At 49.4% G+C, this 18,936-nt stretch overlaps 1 protein-coding gene across 3 annotated transcripts; it reads right to left on the bottom strand.

The window, feature by feature from the left end:
• Positions 1-6,236: 6,236 nt before the first annotated feature.
• Positions 6,237-16,374, bottom strand: ASB12 (ankyrin repeat and SOCS box containing 12). Of its 3 annotated transcripts, none has more exons than XR_003256744.1 (4): positions 11,540-16,374; positions 10,575-11,419; positions 9,187-9,572; positions 6,237-6,476 (listed from the first exon to the last, which is right to left on the bottom strand). XR_003256744.1 is itself a non-coding variant. In XM_026086265.1 (4 exons), exons 2-4 carry the CDS (start codon positions 11,596-11,598, stop codon positions 9,439-9,441), a joined length of 1,038 nt encoding a protein of 345 aa, XP_025942050.1. In that variant the 5' UTR covers positions 11,599-11,953; positions 12,064-16,374; the 3' UTR covers positions 7,726-9,438. The 3 variants fall into 3 exon arrangements, 2 of the variants coding, with proteins under 2 accessions (XP_025942050.1, XP_025942051.1); XM_026086265.1 differs by lacking the exon at positions 6,237-6,476 and having other exon boundaries at positions 7,726-9,572; positions 11,540-11,953; positions 12,064-16,374; XM_026086266.1 differs by lacking the exon at positions 6,237-6,476 and having other exon boundaries at positions 7,726-9,572; positions 11,826-16,374.
• Positions 16,375-18,936: the final 2,562 nt, after the last annotated feature.

Raw genomic sequence — 18,936 nt, 5'->3', positions numbered from 1 at the left:
GGGGGGTGGCTGTGACACCGCGGGGGACACGGGGACACCATGTGTAACGTTGTGTGACACTGTGTGTGTGTGTGGCTGTGACACCACAGGTGGCACAGGGAAACCATGTGTGACGCAGTTTGGCGCTGTGACACTGCGGGTGACACAGGGACACCCTGGTTGTGTGACACAAGGGGTGACACAGGGACACCGTGTGTAACCTGCTGTGTGTGGCGCTGCGACACGCTGGTTGTGTGGCACTGTGGGTGACATAGGGACACTGTTATGGTGTGACACTGTGGCTGTGACACCACAGGTGGCACAGGGATACCCTGATTGTGTGACACTGTGTGCACGCACTGTGACATCATGGGTGACATGGGGACACCCTGGTTGTGTGGCACTCTGCAGCTGTGACACTGTGGGTGGCATGGGGACACCCTGGTTGTGTGACACTGTGCAGCTGTGACACTGTGGGTGATACAGTGACACCATGTGTGACATGGTGCACATGGCACTATGACACCCCAGTTGTGGATACTGTGTGTGGGCAGCTAAGATGCCGTGGGTGACATGGTGATACCACGACTGACACTGGGTGTGTGCCACTGTGACATTGTGCCACTGTGACATGGTGTGCACGCCCTGCTGTGACACCGTTTTTGTATGTGCCGCTGTGACATGGTGTGTGCCCCTGTGACACGTGTGCGTGTGCTGCTGTGACGTGTGTGTGATCCTGTGACACCCAGCGCCACCATCACTGTGTGCGCTGCAGGTGCAAGGTGACACTGACACTGTGACACTGTTTCTGTGCTGATGTCATGCCATGTGCCACTGTCACCCCATGCACATGCTTGCTGTTGCACCATGTTTGCCTCTGTCACCTTGTGCCCATGCTGCTGGCAGCCTTGTGTCACTGCCACCCCAATGTGTCCTGCTGTCACTGCTTGTGTCACTGTCACCCGCTGTGTGTGCTGCTGGCGCACCATGTACCACCACAATGCTATTTCTGTGCTGCTGTCACCGCATGTGCCACTGGCACCTCCTTCAAATGCTGCTGTCACCCTGTGTGCCACTGTCACCCCAGGGGTATGCTGCTGTGACCCCACTGCATGCCACGGTCACACCATGTGTGCCCCTGTCACCCCACGTGTGTGCTGCTGTAGCTGTGTGTGCATGCCACTATCACCCTATGCGGGTGCTGCTGTCACCCTGTGTGTGCCACTGTCACCCCGTGTGTGTGCTGCTGTCACCTCTGAGCCCCTGTCAGCCTGCGTGCCACTGTCACCCTGTGTGTGCTGCTGTAGCCCTGTGTGCATGCCACTGTCACCCCATGCAGGTGCCACTGTCACCCCATGTGTGTGCTGCTGTAGCCCTGTGTGCATGCCACTGTCACCCTGTGTGTGCGCTGCTGTCACCCCTGAGCCCCTGTCACCCCGCATGTCACTGTCACCCCGCTGCAGGCAGGGAACAACATCAGCCAGCGCTGGGCTGAGGAGGAGGAGGAGGAAGAGGAGGGCACCTGCCCCTGCGGTGGCCCAGGGCCAGGCCTGGGCAGGACGCTCGAGTCAGCCGGGCTGGAGCACCGCGGTCACCTCCCAACTGCCCGCGGCGCAAGGGACACGCACCCCCCCACACACTCCCCCCCTTTTCTTGCTCACGCAAAGTCCGGGCGCTCCCTGATTTCAGGAGAGGCGGCGCGAGCCGATTCTGGCCGCTCGGGATTTCAGGCRAGCGATTTGTGCTCAGTGGAAAAGAGCCTCAGCGGATAAACACGCACGACCAAAGAACGGGACAGCAAAACGCAAAGTCCCTTCCGCTACCTGCCCGCAGAAATTTTCCCCMAAATTTGATTTGGGAACGGCGGAAACAACCGAATCTCCACTCGGCTGAACCACTTCCAGTCGAGACCCAATATTAATGGCATTTATAAGCTTTACTCCGTCCTTCYGTATCCAAAAATCCTCGGGGAGCTTCCTTGACTCGCCGTGTCAGTACAATAGCGGATTTGGGTTTTCTTCACCTTGCAATAAGTCACGTAAAAGCATTTGGGGAAGTTACTCGTGGCGCTGACAGCTCGGAGGAGTTTATCCCAAGTCTTTCCCTACCTGGCGTTTTCTGCAAACTCCAGACCCGGCTGAGGGCTCGTGCCCGACTCTTGGCTCTGCTGCGTTTCAAGGGGGTGATTCAAGATGTCACCCCCGTCCCCGTTGTGACCGGTGAGCTGGCTGCAACGTCCTGCCACCGCGTGACACGGGGTCCCCAATTGGTAACCCTAAAGCAGCCCAGCACCCCCTCCCCGTGCGCACGTAGGCGCCGTGCATGTCTCCCAGAGCCGCCCTGGGGACTGCAGGCAGCTCGTCCCCGCAGTCCCCGCAGCCACCGCTGACAGCCAAAGCAGGTCGCAGGGGAGGACAGGAGGAKCCTTCTTCTTCGGGGGTAGAGGGACTCACGTTGGGGATGAAAGGGCTTCGCTCTTGCTTTGGGGACAGAAGGGCTCGTTTTGGGACTCACTCTTGCTTTGGGGACAGGAGGGTTGTTTCAGGGACAGGAGGGCCGTTTTGGGGACAAGAGGGCTCACTCCTGCTTTGGGAACTGGGGGGTCCCTCTGCTTTGGAAGGACACCTAGCGGCTTTGGTGGGGTAAGAGCGAAGGACCGAGACGGAGTGGTAGCACTCGCCAATTAATTCTACGCAGAGCAGATTCRCCTTTGTCCTCTGACAGACCAGCATGCGTCAAACCAGGATTCCTTCTTGTTCCCATATTTAAAAATGCCTTAATCATTATATGGCACCTTCCAGGGCTCCAAGGGCTTTTGCGAACGAAGGAAGGAAGGGACTCTGCACAGCTAAAGCAGAGCATTGATTTTAACCCCGAACTGTCGAACAGAGTATGCGTACAACACGACTAAGGTAACCCTGGTTTATTCTTCCATACCGTTTCATTCTGCATCTGCAAAACGCCTCCCTAGAAAGTTGGAGCTGTCCTCATGAAGAGGACACCCTGTCGCATTACCCGCAGAAGCAGTCACAGCCGTGTGATTCAGGGCGCTCTGGAAAAGCTGAGGCTAAGAGAAACGTTCATCCATTTAACTCGCTTTCCTAGTACCGACCAGCACTGTGCGGAAGCTCGTGTTCAATCAATGCTGTACTTTCTTTGGGGTGAAAATTGTGTCCTTGCTTTTCCCCGGCGCGCTGGGAGAAATACAGCAGCAGCACAAGGGGTCGAGGCCTCCGGGGAGAGTCGGTCCTGGGATTCAGGACGTGCTAAGTGGAGTCCTGCAAGTCTTGTCTTTGTTGCGCTATTCAATAGCTACCTGAGGACAAACTTCTTTGCAATTCATCACAACGTTTTAGGTTTTCAGTGCTCTGCTACGAGTCATTACCGGAAACGCTTTCCAGTTCATCATCTGCCTTTTTACTTCTTCCCTAAAACTTGCTTCCCAAGTGAACAGCGGTCCAGCCTCCGCGGCAGCCYGAGGGCTCTTTTATTTGCATTATCCTAATCATCTTAATTTGCAAAGGGATCATCAAAAGCACGTCCCAGCGCGAGGGGCCGGTGGGATCATGGGGGTCACGGAGGGGGGCTGCAAGCAAGCAGCTGAGGCGGCGCGGAGCCAGATGGTGCCTGAGAGCAGCGGTGAGCCCACGGATTAGCTGTCACATCAAGCGTGGGGATGGATAGCGTGAATGAGAAACGTGCACGCTAGGCCGAGCGCTGAAATATTAAACCAGCTCAGTGGCGGTCAGGCTTGCCCAACGCGCCTCGCTTCCGCCTCGCTCGGCAGCTCGAGAGGCTCCGTTGCCAGAGGGGAGGGAGCAACCCGCACGGATGCTTTGCCTCTCGGCCCTCGGTTGGGGTAGCCGAGGCCAGGCTGGAGCAGGAGGTTCCTCCAGCTTTGGCGGTCCCCGGCAGGACATCCCACCAGGAGGTGGCCGCCTCCATCCCGACACAGGATGCTCCCGAGGAGCTTAGGGATGCGCCGAGGCCGAGACGCGTGCACGATGGGGATGTCCCAGGGGACCTGCTTGGCTTACACAGCCGGGACTCGGCAGCAAGCTCCGCCACTCGCATCCACGGGCAAAGATTTCAAAAGCTGCTGTTAAATTCCCTCGAGCATGTTCCGCTCATCAAAACGTTGCTAACACCTCTCAGCTCCCCTGGATAATCAGGGGTCGAGAATGCATAATGCCGGTGCCCGAGGCCAGGCAGGAGTGGAGCATTGCTATCAGCTGCAAAGTGCATTGCTCATTCCATGCGAGAGGCAAAACCTCCCGCAATTTGTTGCAAAATGTTTCCCCAGATTTTACTTGAACTGCTGTGAATGAGAAATTCAAGCTGGAAATGTCTTTTTAAACAAAAAAAAAGAGCCCTTTCTCAGATATCCAGTATCGCCTGTTGGGCAGTGAAAGCAAAGGAGAAACTTCTCTCTRGTGTGCAGCCTGCTGTTTGGAGCTAGACGTGCTGCTGAAAACTGCTCCCCATCATGAAACTCCCATTAATTAATAAACATGGGCAGCTGTTATTAGAACCACCAGCTGCTACTTGTTTAGCACGATTACCTTGAAAATGAAATTTTTCATCCATTCAAATATTAACAGATTACATTCCCATTCAGGCTGTCGGCTCGAATCCATCCCGGCTCAGCAGGGACTGGAAGTCATTAGCTCCTCGAGCCTGTTCAGTGGCCCGTGGGCAAGGAGGGGAGGTAGCCTGGTCCCTGCCCTACCAGGGAACTGACCCATCACAAAATCCCCCCGAAACAGCTCTCCAGATGAATCAGTGCACTGGCTGAGGATCGCCAGGTGAAGGCTCAGGACCCAGTAGGTGCTGGGGACTCAGCTGTGCTCCCTGCATGCAGTCAATAAGCACAAGGCACCTTTTTCATACACGAGCGCTTCCACAGTGCAGGGATGTGGCCAGCAGTAAATTCAGCTGCGAGGATGCAGTCGGGGTGCAGAGGAGGCGATTTCCCAACTTCTGAGTGTTGAAAACTGTAAGAGTCAGTATTTAACATCCCTGTTCGATCTGGGAAAGATTAGAGTCAGGGCATTTCTGTTGGTCCTGGGTAGGGTGGAGGTTTGCTCGGGAGGAAAGACACATTTAAAAAGCTACACCTACACCTGTGTGACTCTAACCTCTTTCTGCATGGTTTTGGTAGTGGGCTAATGAGAGCAGAATAAGCCCCAGTCAGGCATTTAAAATACTATACAGAAGTAGAGTAYAACAACTCCATAGTATGAGACTTACCTGTCCCAAACTGTAGTAGAAGAGCCAGCATGGCCTGTTATATATAGCTCTAAATATATGCAGCTTAGTGTTCATGCATAAAACAAACTTTACTGTTCTACTTTTAATTCCATTTCCTAGGACTAAAGACAAGCCTAGAGACAAATTGGTGCTGAATAAACAGCGAGAAGGTTTCCAGSTGTCAACATGAACAGTAAGGTGTGCAGCGACGGGTTTCTCCTCATGCAGGCGACAGGAGGGCCTTGATGGTCCCTCAGCAGATCAGAATAGTGGCTGAAAGGATTCCCATCAACATCTCCAAATAAAATAGAGGATTTTTAGCAAAAGGCAGGGGAGAAGGAACACAAATCTCATGTTCTGGATGCAACACGGCCTGGTCAGTGTATTTTTGCATGTGTATTGGCTGTGCAGAGATTTGACAGATCTTCATTGACCATCTTCCAGATCTGCTGCCCTCCCAGTGCTGCTTCCTGCCTCTCTGATCCGGGACTGATCTTTCTGCAACAGCAGCGGCCCCAAGAAGGTGTTGCTGGGCTTATGTGCAGCTGAGCACCAAAGTTTTCCCAGAGCTATCCCTACTGGATAGGGTCAGGTTTCCTTCTCTGTGTGGACACGGGCAGGGATTACACCCTGACCTGCCAGAGGTTGCAGCTTTCTGCTAAACTGTCACCCAAGAAATGGACCCTTCCACATGCAGCATATCTCCTCTCACTGCCCACAGCCGTGGCCACCACCACCACCACCCAGAGTGGGAGCGCCTCTGGCTCGGCCTCGGCACCAAATGGGCCCGAGGCTGTTATTTCGGGAGAAGCCTGCACAGCGCAGAGCAGGTCTCGGGCTGCACGAACGAGAGCATGAGCCAATGTGGGCCCCTCTGAGAAACGCCTCGCTGCTGCTCCGCGTAGGCTACTGGCCCTCTAACATCTGCATCTGTGCTCACTTGGTAATAAAATTAAGCTTCCCAGGATGTCAGAGACTGTAGCAATTCAGATTGAAACGAGGCCTAYAGCACCGGTCACGTTTATTGCCCTGACACAGATATAGCAGACCAGCCGACGTAAGCCCGAGTTACGGCTGCCACAGGACGTCTAGGGTGTTTGCCCCAGCTTCTGCAAACATCTCTCTGCTACTAGCAGTATGCAGAAAGGCACTTTTCCTGCGTTGCCCCAGCAGCTGTTGATATTAACAGGGCACAAAACGCGCATTCAGATATTTCTTCAGTTCCTCAACGGTGCTGGGACTCGGTCCTGGTGGGGCGAGGAACATACGGACGAGAACTCTTGTGTACGACCGGGCTGGGTAGGAGAATTATTTCCCATGCCATTAATCCCACCCCTTGAGAAGAGGCTGCTTCATCTCATCTAGGGAAGATGAAGACCTATTAGATCACTGAGTCCCGTTTCACAGCCAACACACAACTGCTCCCTACAGAGTGGTTTCCTAAAGCTTTGTCCAGGCTGATTTCAAATATGCCAAGCTTGGGGCCCTTAACACTTCCCTCTGGAGATGTCCTGCAGCCTAATAGATGCTGATTAATAGATCCCACAACCTTTGAAATAACAATTAGATCAGAAGCCTATAAATAATGCAAAACATGCCTGTTTTGCAAACAGCAATCTTACCCGAGCTGATGCCAAGCCGACACTTTGCAAGAGACGTTCAATAACAGCTAGGAGCAAAGTTGCCCAAGTCTCACAGAAAACATCACTCTGGGAGGCYGAAGAGCGTTTCCGCACACCCTGAGCTCCCGAAGGCACCGCGTGATGTATTTGGACACACATGCAGCTTCCRCTTGCCTCTATTTTAACAGTGGGTGCACCCGAGATACAATTACACTAGAGTAAGCAAATTATACRGGATATATTCTGCTAAATCCTAAAGATGGTCCAGAATGTAACAGCCACACATGCGCTGGGCTGCAAAGGAGCAGCAGTGGYACTGCAGGGTTATAAATCTAAGGCAAATCCCTCTCTCCAGTCCACCGAGGGTTCCCTTATACCACGGCGATAATCACGTTACAACACAGCGCTGAACGGCTAAGCTCTTTCTCTGAGATGAGCCACACAGTTTACTGCTCCAGTGATTTCACTACTCTTTCCTTCAATGCGTTGAAAGGCAGCAATAAAACTAATTAAAGCAAGCTAGTCGCAGCTCCCCGCTGTCACAGCATCAGTTATTAAGAGCATCGCGAGGATCAGTACAAAACGCTCAATCTGCGCTTACCCGTTTGGCAATTTTTATCACTCGTCGTCCCCTGCAGGAGGGAGCAGCAAGGCTATCTACTTACACTACAGCCTCCTCTGAGCTGCAACCTGTAATAGCGAACCTTGACTGATGAGACTAAGCAACGTCGTCCCCATTGCAGGCACCAAAAAAAGTGCAGGCTGGAGCTGCCCCATCCATTGTGCTGGGGAGCACCAAAAGACTAAAATATATCAGCAGGTGACACTGTCATAGGGAGCCACTACAGGTAATAAGAACTTACCSCACGGAACATCTATTCTAGCTGCCTTCTCCAATCTTCTGTTTTTCCTTGAAAAAGCAGAGCCCAGACAGCTCTTCTACAGCCTGTCCCATTCGGAAAGGTCCTATTTTGATCCACCCAAACACCACTCCCTGTTGATTTTTCTRCTGTGATTGCTAGGGGATGGATCACAGTTAATTACCGGTTTGACCAACGCTTTGCAAAACAGCTGGTTTCGCAGAAGCCCAGAAGAAAAAAACCTGCACATTTGCCAAAGCCAGGAGTGAATCACAGGCAGAGCCGCCCCGGGAACGCCTATGCTCCGTCTCTGCCTTAAATCCGCCAAAATACAGATTTCACTCTGTGTGAGCYGGTCCCAGTAGACTTTATAGCAAGGCAAAGCAGTCACTGCAGATAGGTTGTGCATGGTTTTACTTGAAAAAAACCAGTATTTTTCACACCTAACACTGCAAAAACCTTGTTCAGTGGGGTTATTTGAGATGTCCTGTGGGCAGAGTAGGTCACAGTTTGCAGACTGGCTTGCAAACTTGCAAGAGAATAACACGACTGTGTTATCTTCTGTAAAGGTAAATACGAAGGTAGCCAACTGGGAGCAATCCTGGTACCTGTACTTCTGCCCACAGGGGGATATTTGAACAGCAAGTAGCTCCCCGTGTGAGCAGCGAATAAAGAGGTCTGGCTCGGACCGAACGGCGGCGCCTTTGGGGAGCGCTCCCAAACCTTCGCTTCACTGGACTGGAGCAAACCTAGGTAGTCACGCCGTTGGCCAGAGTCCCGTTCCCAGTAAATACTGTGTCACTTCCAAATGATATTGGCTGGGCTTCCAGGCTCTTCCCTTACCARTCAAGCAGTATTTTACCAAACGGGTCACAACAGTTTAATAAGAACAGTAGGAYACATTTAAGAAAAACCCTGCACAATCAGAGGCACGCAGCTGAGAAAGGACCTCTCCCCTTCGCAACAACAAAAAACACTTGTGAGTRGAAGAAAACGATGTTTAACAATACAGCCAAAGACAACCTCCTTTCTGTCAGCCACGGAGACTCCAGAGGTAACACAGGCCACAGGGATGGAAATCCGCCGCCAGCCCGAGGGTTTATAAGAGGCGAGCTCTCGACAGCACACGCTTCTCCTCTGCTGTCCACCACCAAACCGGCCCGGTCTGGCAGYGGGCTCTGCTCACTGGGCTCAAAAACCAGAGGAAGCGCTTCCAAAGCCTTCCCGAAATGGGTCTTGCATGCAGCTAAGGCCACACCGCAGGGAAAAACCTGCGGGTATGAAGGCCAGTTTTACCTCCTTCCTCTCTGCCTTTCCCCAAGAAGGGAGGAGGTAAAACCAGGCTTTCTTCCTCAGGCTCTGGCCATCAAGCCTTTTCCCAGTCTCTTCTCCAACCAATTAACTACTAAAGGTGTAAAGTTCTTCAGTGAAGAGGGTTTACAACCAAACACTAATTAAATCAGATCCGGTCCTACCCATCACGCCAACACTTTTGGTGCAGAGCAGGAGCCAAGGTCTCTTCCATTTGCTTTCACCCTCCTGCCCTCCGCTTACTTCCTTTTCACACAGGCAGCCCCTTTTGGAGACACTTCTTAAGCCACAACCACTTCGCAACTGCTGATCAAATCAGGGCTGTTTTGTGTTGTGCATCTGTGACTTCAGAGCAGCTTTTAATTTGGGTGCTTGACACGGTTGCATGGGAGCTCGAGCTGCGGCGGGGGCTTCCCCTAGGACTGGTGCCTCAGGTAGCTCCGCAGGACGGGTGGGATCTCCAGCTCGCCGATGGCCTGCGCGTGGCCGGCCAGCTTCAGAAGGCTCCTCACTGCCAGCCGGGACTGAGACATCAGGGATTTGGGATGAGCTATGTAAGGAGAGGGAGGGAAAAAAAAAGACAGAGAAATCACTGCAGACTTTCAGTTCAGTTCACTGAACCTGGAGGAGATCTGGGAGAGGTTGGGCGCTGCGGCCGATTGCTCTTCACGTTCAGCCCCAACCTTAGCATGGGAGCTGGGCATATAGAGATGAACTCTCCCRACATTGTACTAAACTAAGTGGAGTTTTTCTGGACTTAAGCAGTACAAGAGAGCCAATGTAAAGCAGMAGAAAGGAAAGGAACGGAGAAGAGTCTTGCTGAAAAATAGTATTTAACACAGATTTATATTAAGTGAAAATACTGGGTTCTGATAAGGAAAAACCCACAGAGTCTATACCAGCACCAATTACAGAAATGATACTCGCAACAGTTTCTTTAGAAACTTCTAGATATTTATGAAGAGCAGACCCTGAGAAGAGTCTGAAAGGAAGGACAAGAACATAAATAAGTAGTGGCTGCACTGAGTCACATCAAAGATCTCTAGTAAGGTAGCCTGGCTCCAACTACAGGCAGTGGCTGGTAAGTGGATGCTTATGTTATTGAGTGGGTATTAGAAACAGTCCCTCCTGTGATGTTCTCTTCCAACTTCCAGCAATTTATTTCAGGACTTTCCTAACCTAGAGACTGTACCAAGGCCAACAGACTTAATGACCAGTGGTGGACTCGTTCTCTGTGAACTTGCTACATCCTGTGYTCAGTATTGGAGCCTTTGGGTTTTTTTGTTTGGTTGGTTTGTTTTTTTTGGTCCTGAAAACAGAAATCATGGGGGGAGAGGGAGGAACAGTATTCAAGAGATTGAGGCTGGAGAGGGAGACTCATATACTCAAAGGAGTCCAGTCTTTAAGAAAGCCTTACTCACACCACCCTCCCTCTCGCTATTGGGAGGCAGAGGTAAAGGGAAGGGGAACCCGAAGCAAATTTTGGCCAAGCAATCTCAGAAGCAAAGCCGGTGCTCRCTCCCAGCCCTCCAGCCACACGCACCCACGTTACCTCTCTCCCTCATCAGCAGCTCCAGGCCCTCGCTGCTGGGCGCGAGCTTTTCTCCCGCAACGTTCGGCAGGTACACGTTGGCTCCAAAGTCAATGAGCAATTTGACGAATTCGCTCCCGCAGCCGTGTCTCAGGCAGATTTCGAGCAGAGTCTTGGGCTGCTTGATCCGCGCAATCATCTTCTCGTCCATGCAGTTATAATTGGGGTCGGCTCCGTAAAGCAGTAGCATCTTGAAGCACTCCAGATGCCCATAAACCGCAGCRAGGTACAGCGGGCCCGAGCAAGCTGCAGAATTGGCAGCCCACTCGGGCACCCGCGCCTTGACGTTGGCATCCGCGCCGTGGTCCAGGAGCTCTCGCAGGATCCCGACGTCTCCATCTCGAGCAGCGGTGAGCAGTGGAGAGCAGTTGTTGTAGATGCTGCCGGAAGGACAGGCCCCCGCATCAAGGAGCGCTTTAACACACTCCAGGTGACCGTTGCTCACRGCGGTGAACAGCGGCGTTTGCGCTTTCACATCCAGACTGTCCACGTCTGCTCCGTGGGCCAAGAGGACCTCTAAACTCCTTACGTGGCCCTTGGATGCAGCGAGGCGGAGGGGAGTGCTGGGTACACCCCAGCCACTTCTGCTGTTGATACATTTTTTGTATCTGTCTTGGCGCAAGAGTTTATCGAGAGTTTGATAGTCATCCTCAGATACCGCTTGGTTCAGCTCCTGGCTTTCTCCGTTGTCCTCTTCATCTTCTCTGGGCTGGAGCATGGAGAAAATTTTAGTTATGTCCATTAGGCTCATTTTTTTGGTCTGTCTCCTAAGTACCACTTTCATTGTAAACTGTAAAGCGTGAAATCTATGGAACGACAAGAAAAGAGCATTAGAACCTTCCCTCTCCGACACCAGCCCTGTCATCTTTTTTACAGTTTAAGGGAGATGCTCAAAATACACAAATAACACTAGATTATGGCGATACCTCCTTGCCACCACAGGAGAGGAAGTCCACGCTTGTGAAYCCACAAAGACCGAGATCATTGCTCTAGCACATATGCGGGCCACATCTCAAAAATGTTGYAGTGAAGGACAAACACGAGCTGCTATGTTTGAATTTGGTGTTAAAGGTCACACACTGCATGGGTGAGCTCACCAACTCTCTTTGTTTTTATTGTAATGGTTTAATGCTACGCTACTGCCCCCAGAGGTGGTAAAGAGTAGGGGATGAGTCGKGGTGTACTCAGACCCTGAGTTCAGGGTAGACCCACCATTTAAAACTAGACTTTTGAAAGGATTCTGCACCCAACCGGTAAWTGAGGCCACCAGCTTTCCCCAAATCCTCAGAAATTAGCCAGTCCAGCTGTTCCCCACAAGAGCTGTCGAGTGAAGTGCGCATCTGAAAATAGCAAGATCAGCTCGGCTTTGCACCGGCCAACGCATCCGTAAAAAGCCCGACCAGTCACTACATTAACGAATAGCTGCATTAACAAATATTTTGGAACCTACAGAAAATCCTAAAGATGATTTAGGAGCTGATGGTGTAGCTAGGTTTTACTCCAGAGCAGGCGCAAACAAGTACCCGATAATTTTTATGCCCTGCCGTTTTTAAAGGGACTAGTTTGGATTTGATTTCAAAATGAAAGCTGAAGCCAGTGTAATCTCAGCCTTAAGAATTTTTCGCCTGAAACTTCCCGAAACCATGCAGACGTTCAATAGCAGCAAACTCTCTCGCCTTTCTCCTGCCTCCTCCAGCCCCAAGAGYGAGGCTGCAAGAGCGACGTTTCTTGCTGCGGGTGCACTGGACATGGGGAGGAAGAGGAGGGGATCGTGTGCTTGCTACACAGGGATTCTTGCTGCCTTCCCTCCCCGTTACAGCTCCAATTTCCTCCGCGAGAAGCGGTGGCAGCGGAGCTCCGTTGCCTTCACAGCTTGCAGACGCCTCCTCTGATTCTGCTCCGGTCTCAGCATAGAAAGCAGCAGCACGAAGCAATTAGCCTTTCTGCAAACATGCCCCTAACGGTGACGAGACAGAGCCACAGCAGACGTGTCCCACATCAGCCTTTGACTGTGCGAAGCACGGCTAAGAAGGTTCCCCCATGCAAGGTCACCTCAGCAGCTATATTTTTTGATTAAGTAGAGCAGGTTTGATGTCAGCTTGGGAAGGCAAAGCCCTGTTGCACTCCAACCCGTTAAGTTAACCCAATCAATTTATATATAAATACGTGAAATCACAGATTAGCGCTTTATTCAGGAGACATGCTAATAGCAAGCCCTGGAGCTTTGAAACCCTCCCAGCTACGGGACTTTGTGCTGGGGGCTGAGGGGAGGGGGATGTGCAAGAGTCAGTTCAAAAAGAGTCCACGGTTATATATACATTCCCAATGGAAATCAGCCGGAAAAGTAATGAACAGCTGTAACGTTTCCAGAAAACGGAAATCAGCATCTCCAAAAGGACGTTACTTGGATGGTTCGAACACTGGTGTGAGGAGCCTACAGATGCTCATTGAACAGAAGACTCGGAAACCGAGGTGTCACCTCCTGAGCTGAAGGAAACTGCCCGCACATCTGAGACTCCGCTAGAGAGGCTCCAGGTGACATAAGAGTGACGGAAAAATATACTCACGCTTTTAAAGCGGTGGTGACCAAGTTACCTCCAATTGCCCCAAGTTGTCGAGGTATCATTATGCTGCTGCCTTACCTCTGTGAGGTAGATGACGCTCACCTAAGGCTGGGAAGGAGGCTGCTGTCCCATGGTTAATTCTCTTGCTTTCAATGAGAACGGAGGGCGAGGATCTTCCTGCGTTGGGGATGGCCGCCCGCTCCGCCGAACGGGAATAAAGCAGGCTGTCAAGCTCGCAGCTGAAATGCCACCGCAGGCAGACGGGCCTGGGCTCTCGGGCTAATTTTAGCCCCCGCAGGCGTTTTATCTTACTACTTCCATTCTTGGAAAGTTCCCATTGGGAAGGGTAAATATAGCGAGGGGCAGAGAGGGGCGGGAGAGGCGGACAGGTGCCGGAGGCCGTTTGACCAGAGCATTAGCTCCGAGCAGCTACGTACTGTTCATCTGCTTTGCTGCTTCCTTGCTCAGCTCATTCGGAGCCTCTGCTATAACCTGGGCCACCAGGCAGGTCCTTGCCAGGTCCTGGCTGAAACACCTACTGCACCGACAGCAGCTTTTAGGGCTGCTGTGTTCATTCCTGGTTATCGCCAATCGTCTAAATGGATTCTCTATTAGTCCCTCTCCTAACGTGTTTTCAACTTTCAGAGCAGTATGAACTACTATTAGCAACACCCCAAACCTTGTTTATGAAGGCGCAGAAGGACCAAAGCCACTGAAGACTGTCCAAATTTCTCAAGGCAACTCCTGGGGTGCAAGTCCGAGCTGTTACTTACGCTTTCCCACCAGCTAAACCTGCCAGAATAAACCATTTCCTTGGCTTTATGAAGTTAAGCAGCATATAAGAAGGCATAAAAGCTTACGGGGTGAACAAAAGAAGTGGGAAGCGGTGTCTGGGCTGTCTTATCAAAAGCTGTCAGCTGCTAAGTGTAAGTGTATTTTATCCAGTTCCCTTTAAGCCTCTCCCAAACTTTTTGGCAGTGGGGAAGGAATAGCCTGACAGGTTGAAGTGGCGTTATCAGTGGTACTAGATAGCAGGAAAGGAACTAAATTACCCAGCAGAAGGATCTCCACTACTGCAAGGACTAAAAGTCAGGGGACTCTGTGAAACATTTTTAAAGTCTCCACCACTGCCTACACACTCCAGTGAGCTCGTAATGTACCGTGAAAAGCGCAAAAATGTTAAATATTAATAGGTTTTAGACTTTTGGTTTACTTGTAGTTGCACTCTCTCCAAAAATCACTCAAAAGTAGAGCGTTACTTCAAAAAGGTCCATTTTCCAAAGCCAAGACTACGAATGAAATTATTAAGGAGAAATGCGGATAAACGTTTGAGCAAAACCTGGGAGTTAAGGATTTATTCAATAGAAGAAGCTGCAACCGCAGCTGGGCTGCCAGAGTCGGAAGGGACAGTCCCGGCTGGAAGCCCCTTCAACAACATGGGGAAATCAAAGCAGCAATTAAAAAGACAGCGCATTATGAAGGGAAAAGGGGAATACAGATAACAAAATCGATACACATCAGAAAACATGAAAGGTAGAAAACTGGAAGGGAAGCTAAGGACGTGAAAGGAAAACCCTGGAAAGGGAAATTTAAGAATAAACTGCATATTCTCTTGTTATTATTGTTGTTCTGCTGGTACCAAAAGAAATATTAGAAACTACACCAGCTCTTTAAGAAGTAACAGGGATAATTCCAATACTAATGAAGCAAAAAGTACGAATTACCTACTGAATAAATCTACCCTCAGCCGGAAAGAAGCAAACTGAAATACTCTTTATGCTCCCTTAACAACCAAATGTGCTAAATAGCATCTCGTATGAATATTTAAATGGGAAGGTTCAGGTCAATGCCAAACAGAAGTCTAAGGAGAGTTGACCGATAAGCCTGACCCGTTTAGGTTAAGCTTCCTAACGCTTCAAATCATGGGGAGGTCTCCAAAGTCAGGAAAAGCCCTCACAGTCGGTAAGAATTCAAGGAGCAAGTGGCATCGCCCAAGGCAAGGTAGCCAACCTGGTATCTTTGCCAGGCAAAATAATTCCTTTATCAACTTTCCCTTAACTGGTAAAGAATTAAAGGGCAAAAGTACGTTTAACGCCAATCAAGAAGTTTCTTTGGAAGGTAAATCCTGTCCGATGAAGTTGCTTTCGTTATAAGAGATTATAGCTATTAATGCAGCTGAGAAGAGGTAATAAGCTTTCTGATTTAACGCCGCAAAGCGGTCTGATTTCAAAGTTTAGCGCTAAGCACTGCCAAATAAATCAGTAAATTCTTAATGTGTGTGAAATAAGTCCTCAAAGTCGGCTGTGAGGAATTACTGCATGGGGATACTTCTGCCCCCTTCCGTCTTTGAACTCAAAATCACTGCAAAATATTAATAAATCCAGGTCATTTTGAACTCCACATTTGCATCTGTGCCCATCTAAATACCTGCTCACAGGTTTACGGCACTTGTCTCCTCCTATTCGGCTGGTAGCCCCCCTCCTTCTTGACTGCACTTGGAAGCGGCTGCCGGCACGGAGGGTCCCCAGCAGCGCCGCGCGGCAGATTTGACCCGCGAGAGGGGACAGCCACGCGCCSGCCAGCCCTCGCTCCGGCTCGCCTTGCGCACAGCAACAGCGTCCAGAGCCACCCRTCTCGGGCGTTCGACAATTTAATGGCTATATTAATAAAGCAACGCAAAATTAAAGCCGCGGAGAAATCGGATGAGCTCAATGAACTGAAGGAGGAAAGCAAGGAGCGACCGGTTTCTGCAATTCCTCGAGGAATTTCTGCAGCAGAGGAGCTGCGGAAGTTCGGGTGCATTAAGAGGCTGCTCCCGGCTTTTCCCGGCATCCCTTTCTTTTCAGGGCCAAGGATGCAGGGGAGCCAACAGCTATAAACCGATGCAAGGAAGAGCTCGCTAAGGGCCTGAAACGCAGAACGCTACAACTCCGTTACACTAGTTATCTGCATAACACAGAGTTTGCAAAAATCCGACTGTTTGTCCCAGCATTCTCTRCTAAACGTGCTTCAGGCTGTCAACGCTTCAGAGAAATTCTTCATAGGAGCACGTGGGGATCTCCCTGCTTTTGTTTTACAGGCACTGGTTTTAATTCCAGAGATTGAGAGGAAGTAGAACCCTAATCGCTTAAGAGCCAGGCCATGCAAAAAACCCACCCTTGCCCTGAGATCACAAACCGTATATCCTGCAAGCGAAGTTCTTCTGACTGGCCAAAATATCAGGCAGACAGAAGGCAGCAGGAGAGCTATCAAATTCCTAAAAAATAATAATAATAAATATAGAAATATATGTATATATATATATGCATATAACACTTAAACAATTCTCCAGCGGCAGGCAAGACTGCAACAACAGTCCTTCCGAAGTGAAATTACTAATCGGTGCGAATTGCTGTGTTTGCCTCAAACGCTTAAATCACGCACACTGAATCAAGGCATAATGAAAATTTCATTGCTTTCCAAAAGCTATTTGGCCATCCAAATATCAGCCAAAGGAAAGCATTAAGTTCGGAAAAGCTATGGGGGGTGGAGGGGTAGGAAAAAAAAGAATTGGACCTGATTTTCGTAAAAGAGCAAATACAGTCTCTGTATTTATTTTATTCTCTCCCTGGTTTCCTCTTTGTCAGATAAGAAGTTCTGTAAACAGCATCTCTTTGGGTTGCTTAACTCCCTCTAAGCGCCTCAACCAGTGCCAGGGACTGTCGCCAGAGGCTGTACAAAAACCTTGAATGCTTGCAAAACCGTCAAGTTACGGAAAATCTAGTTGGCCTTAGTCCTGGTTCGCATCCCTGCAGCAGCAGCAGCCTGCAAAGCAAATATTTAAGAGCAGCATCCTCTGATTGCAGAGCTCCAGTGAGTGAACTGTGGACTTCACCAGCTAGGGTTAGGAAAGTTGTTTTTGCAAGTGGGTTTTTATATTTATTTTCATCGATTCCCACTCACACTGGCTTCTTCGCTCTCTCCCACGGATGAACAGGCTCCGAGATCTGTTCTTTGCTGAGCGAAAAACAAGATTTAGTAAATTGTCCCTAAACCACTACAGCAGAGACATGGAAAATGAGGCTCTAATTTGACCTTACAGAGTTTTCATCATTCATAACACTGCTCCGGGTTTTTGTCCCCAGCCCCTGAACAAAAACACAAGTTACAGGAGAACACTTGAATTCGGAAACCATTTGCATTTGAGAAATTATAGACAAATCTTCTGCCTAGGATCGAATTTTTAAAGAAACGTTACTCAGGATAAAATTTCACTTTATTTAATGGTACGAACTCACATGGAAACCAATTGGCAGCAGTTCCACCTTAGCTGATCTGTACGGACGCCACAAAGGAGCAGCTGCGTTTCTCCCATCAGTAGTAACGTCGCAGAAGGTTCAGTCCTGTTATCGTGATATATTGAACGCAATGAAAATATCTGATGTACTTGCCTGCGTAAACAGCTTAAAATATACACAGTCTGTTGCTAGCCTGGATTAGGATTTTTGCTTTTTTAAAAAGAGTCATTAAATCAAGAATTTGCAGTCTGCCTTCAATACTGAATAAGTTCATCATTTTTTTTATATATATATATATATATATAAAATATAAAAAAATCACCTGCATCTTTAACTCCCAGGTAACTGACCTGCACAAAGCAGAGTTAAAAGTTACATTACTACGAAGATGTGAAATATTATTGATCTACCGCACCAAAGACCGCTCCAGTGCGGAGTTAAAAACGGATCAAACGCCGTTTTAAGCTATTTTTTGCACATATGAACCTGAATCTCAACAAGAAAGTGGGTTAACTTAACCGTTCCCTTTTTCTATCTCAATTTAGATGTGACTTGGAAGTGAGTTTCAGTATGTAGCTCCCATTAAGTTTACCGATCAGTATTTTTACTTAATGTAAGGCATGTTCAGGAGCTAATACAAACCAGCAGCTGTTAAAAACATAAGGCTTTGGCGCTGCTCCTGCAATGACTCTGAATGAAACCTGACCCCTCAAAGTTAACTTCACTTCAGCAGAGAAGGAGGTTTAAATCACCCTCAGCAAAGATGCTGTCAAATACACAATAAGTTTCCCTGAAATGTAAATTACAGCTTTAACAATTGCATTCAGTTTTCACGCTAATAATCCAATTAAATGCAAGGAAAGTCTAATTTAGGTAAATGAATAATTGCACTGGCAATATTAAGAATATTTAAAAATAGCAAAAGGAGAAAAAAGACTTGAAACATCTGAGGATTCAGAATACCCACCTGTCGGGCACATTTTTGCCTTAAGCCATAGAAAAGAAATACACGCTTTTAAGATCCACAGTGCTAGGGGATAGCATTGATCAGGGACTGGTAATCATATATCGCTCTGGGGCCCATTCCTAGAGCATTCTCCCAATTCTCCATTTTTGAGTTGTCCTCATAAAAAAAAAATTAAATAAAAAAAAAATCGTGACTCAATACTGAATTTATGGTTCAAAGGAACTGGATAAAAGAACATTTTTAAATGATACCATCAGCAAATGCACTGCAAATTCTTCACACGAAGTTACCCAGAAAAATCCCTTCGCTTGCTACCACGTGCGGCACCCCCAGAGGTCAGACTCAGTTCCCTACCATGGGCTGGGACAGGGTCCTAGTTGCTTCTCAGTAGGCTTTGGAGTCAGCCCCATGCCACCTGCAGACAGACTTATCCATGGGGTGAAGACTTATCCATGGGTGAAGGGCAGGCAGCTTTTCAGGAAAAAGAAAGCGCTGAAAAGCTACTAGTTTTTAAT

The sequence above is a fragment of the Apteryx rowi genome, unplaced genomic scaffold (assembly GCF_003343035.1).
Source record: "Apteryx rowi isolate R43461 unplaced genomic scaffold, aptRow1 scaffold_69, whole genome shotgun sequence".
Classification (NCBI taxonomy): domain Eukaryota; kingdom Metazoa; phylum Chordata; class Aves; order Apterygiformes; family Apterygidae; genus Apteryx; species Apteryx rowi.
The sequence above is the reverse complement of the archived record's forward strand: the minus strand, read 5'-3'. Positions and strand labels throughout refer to the sequence as shown.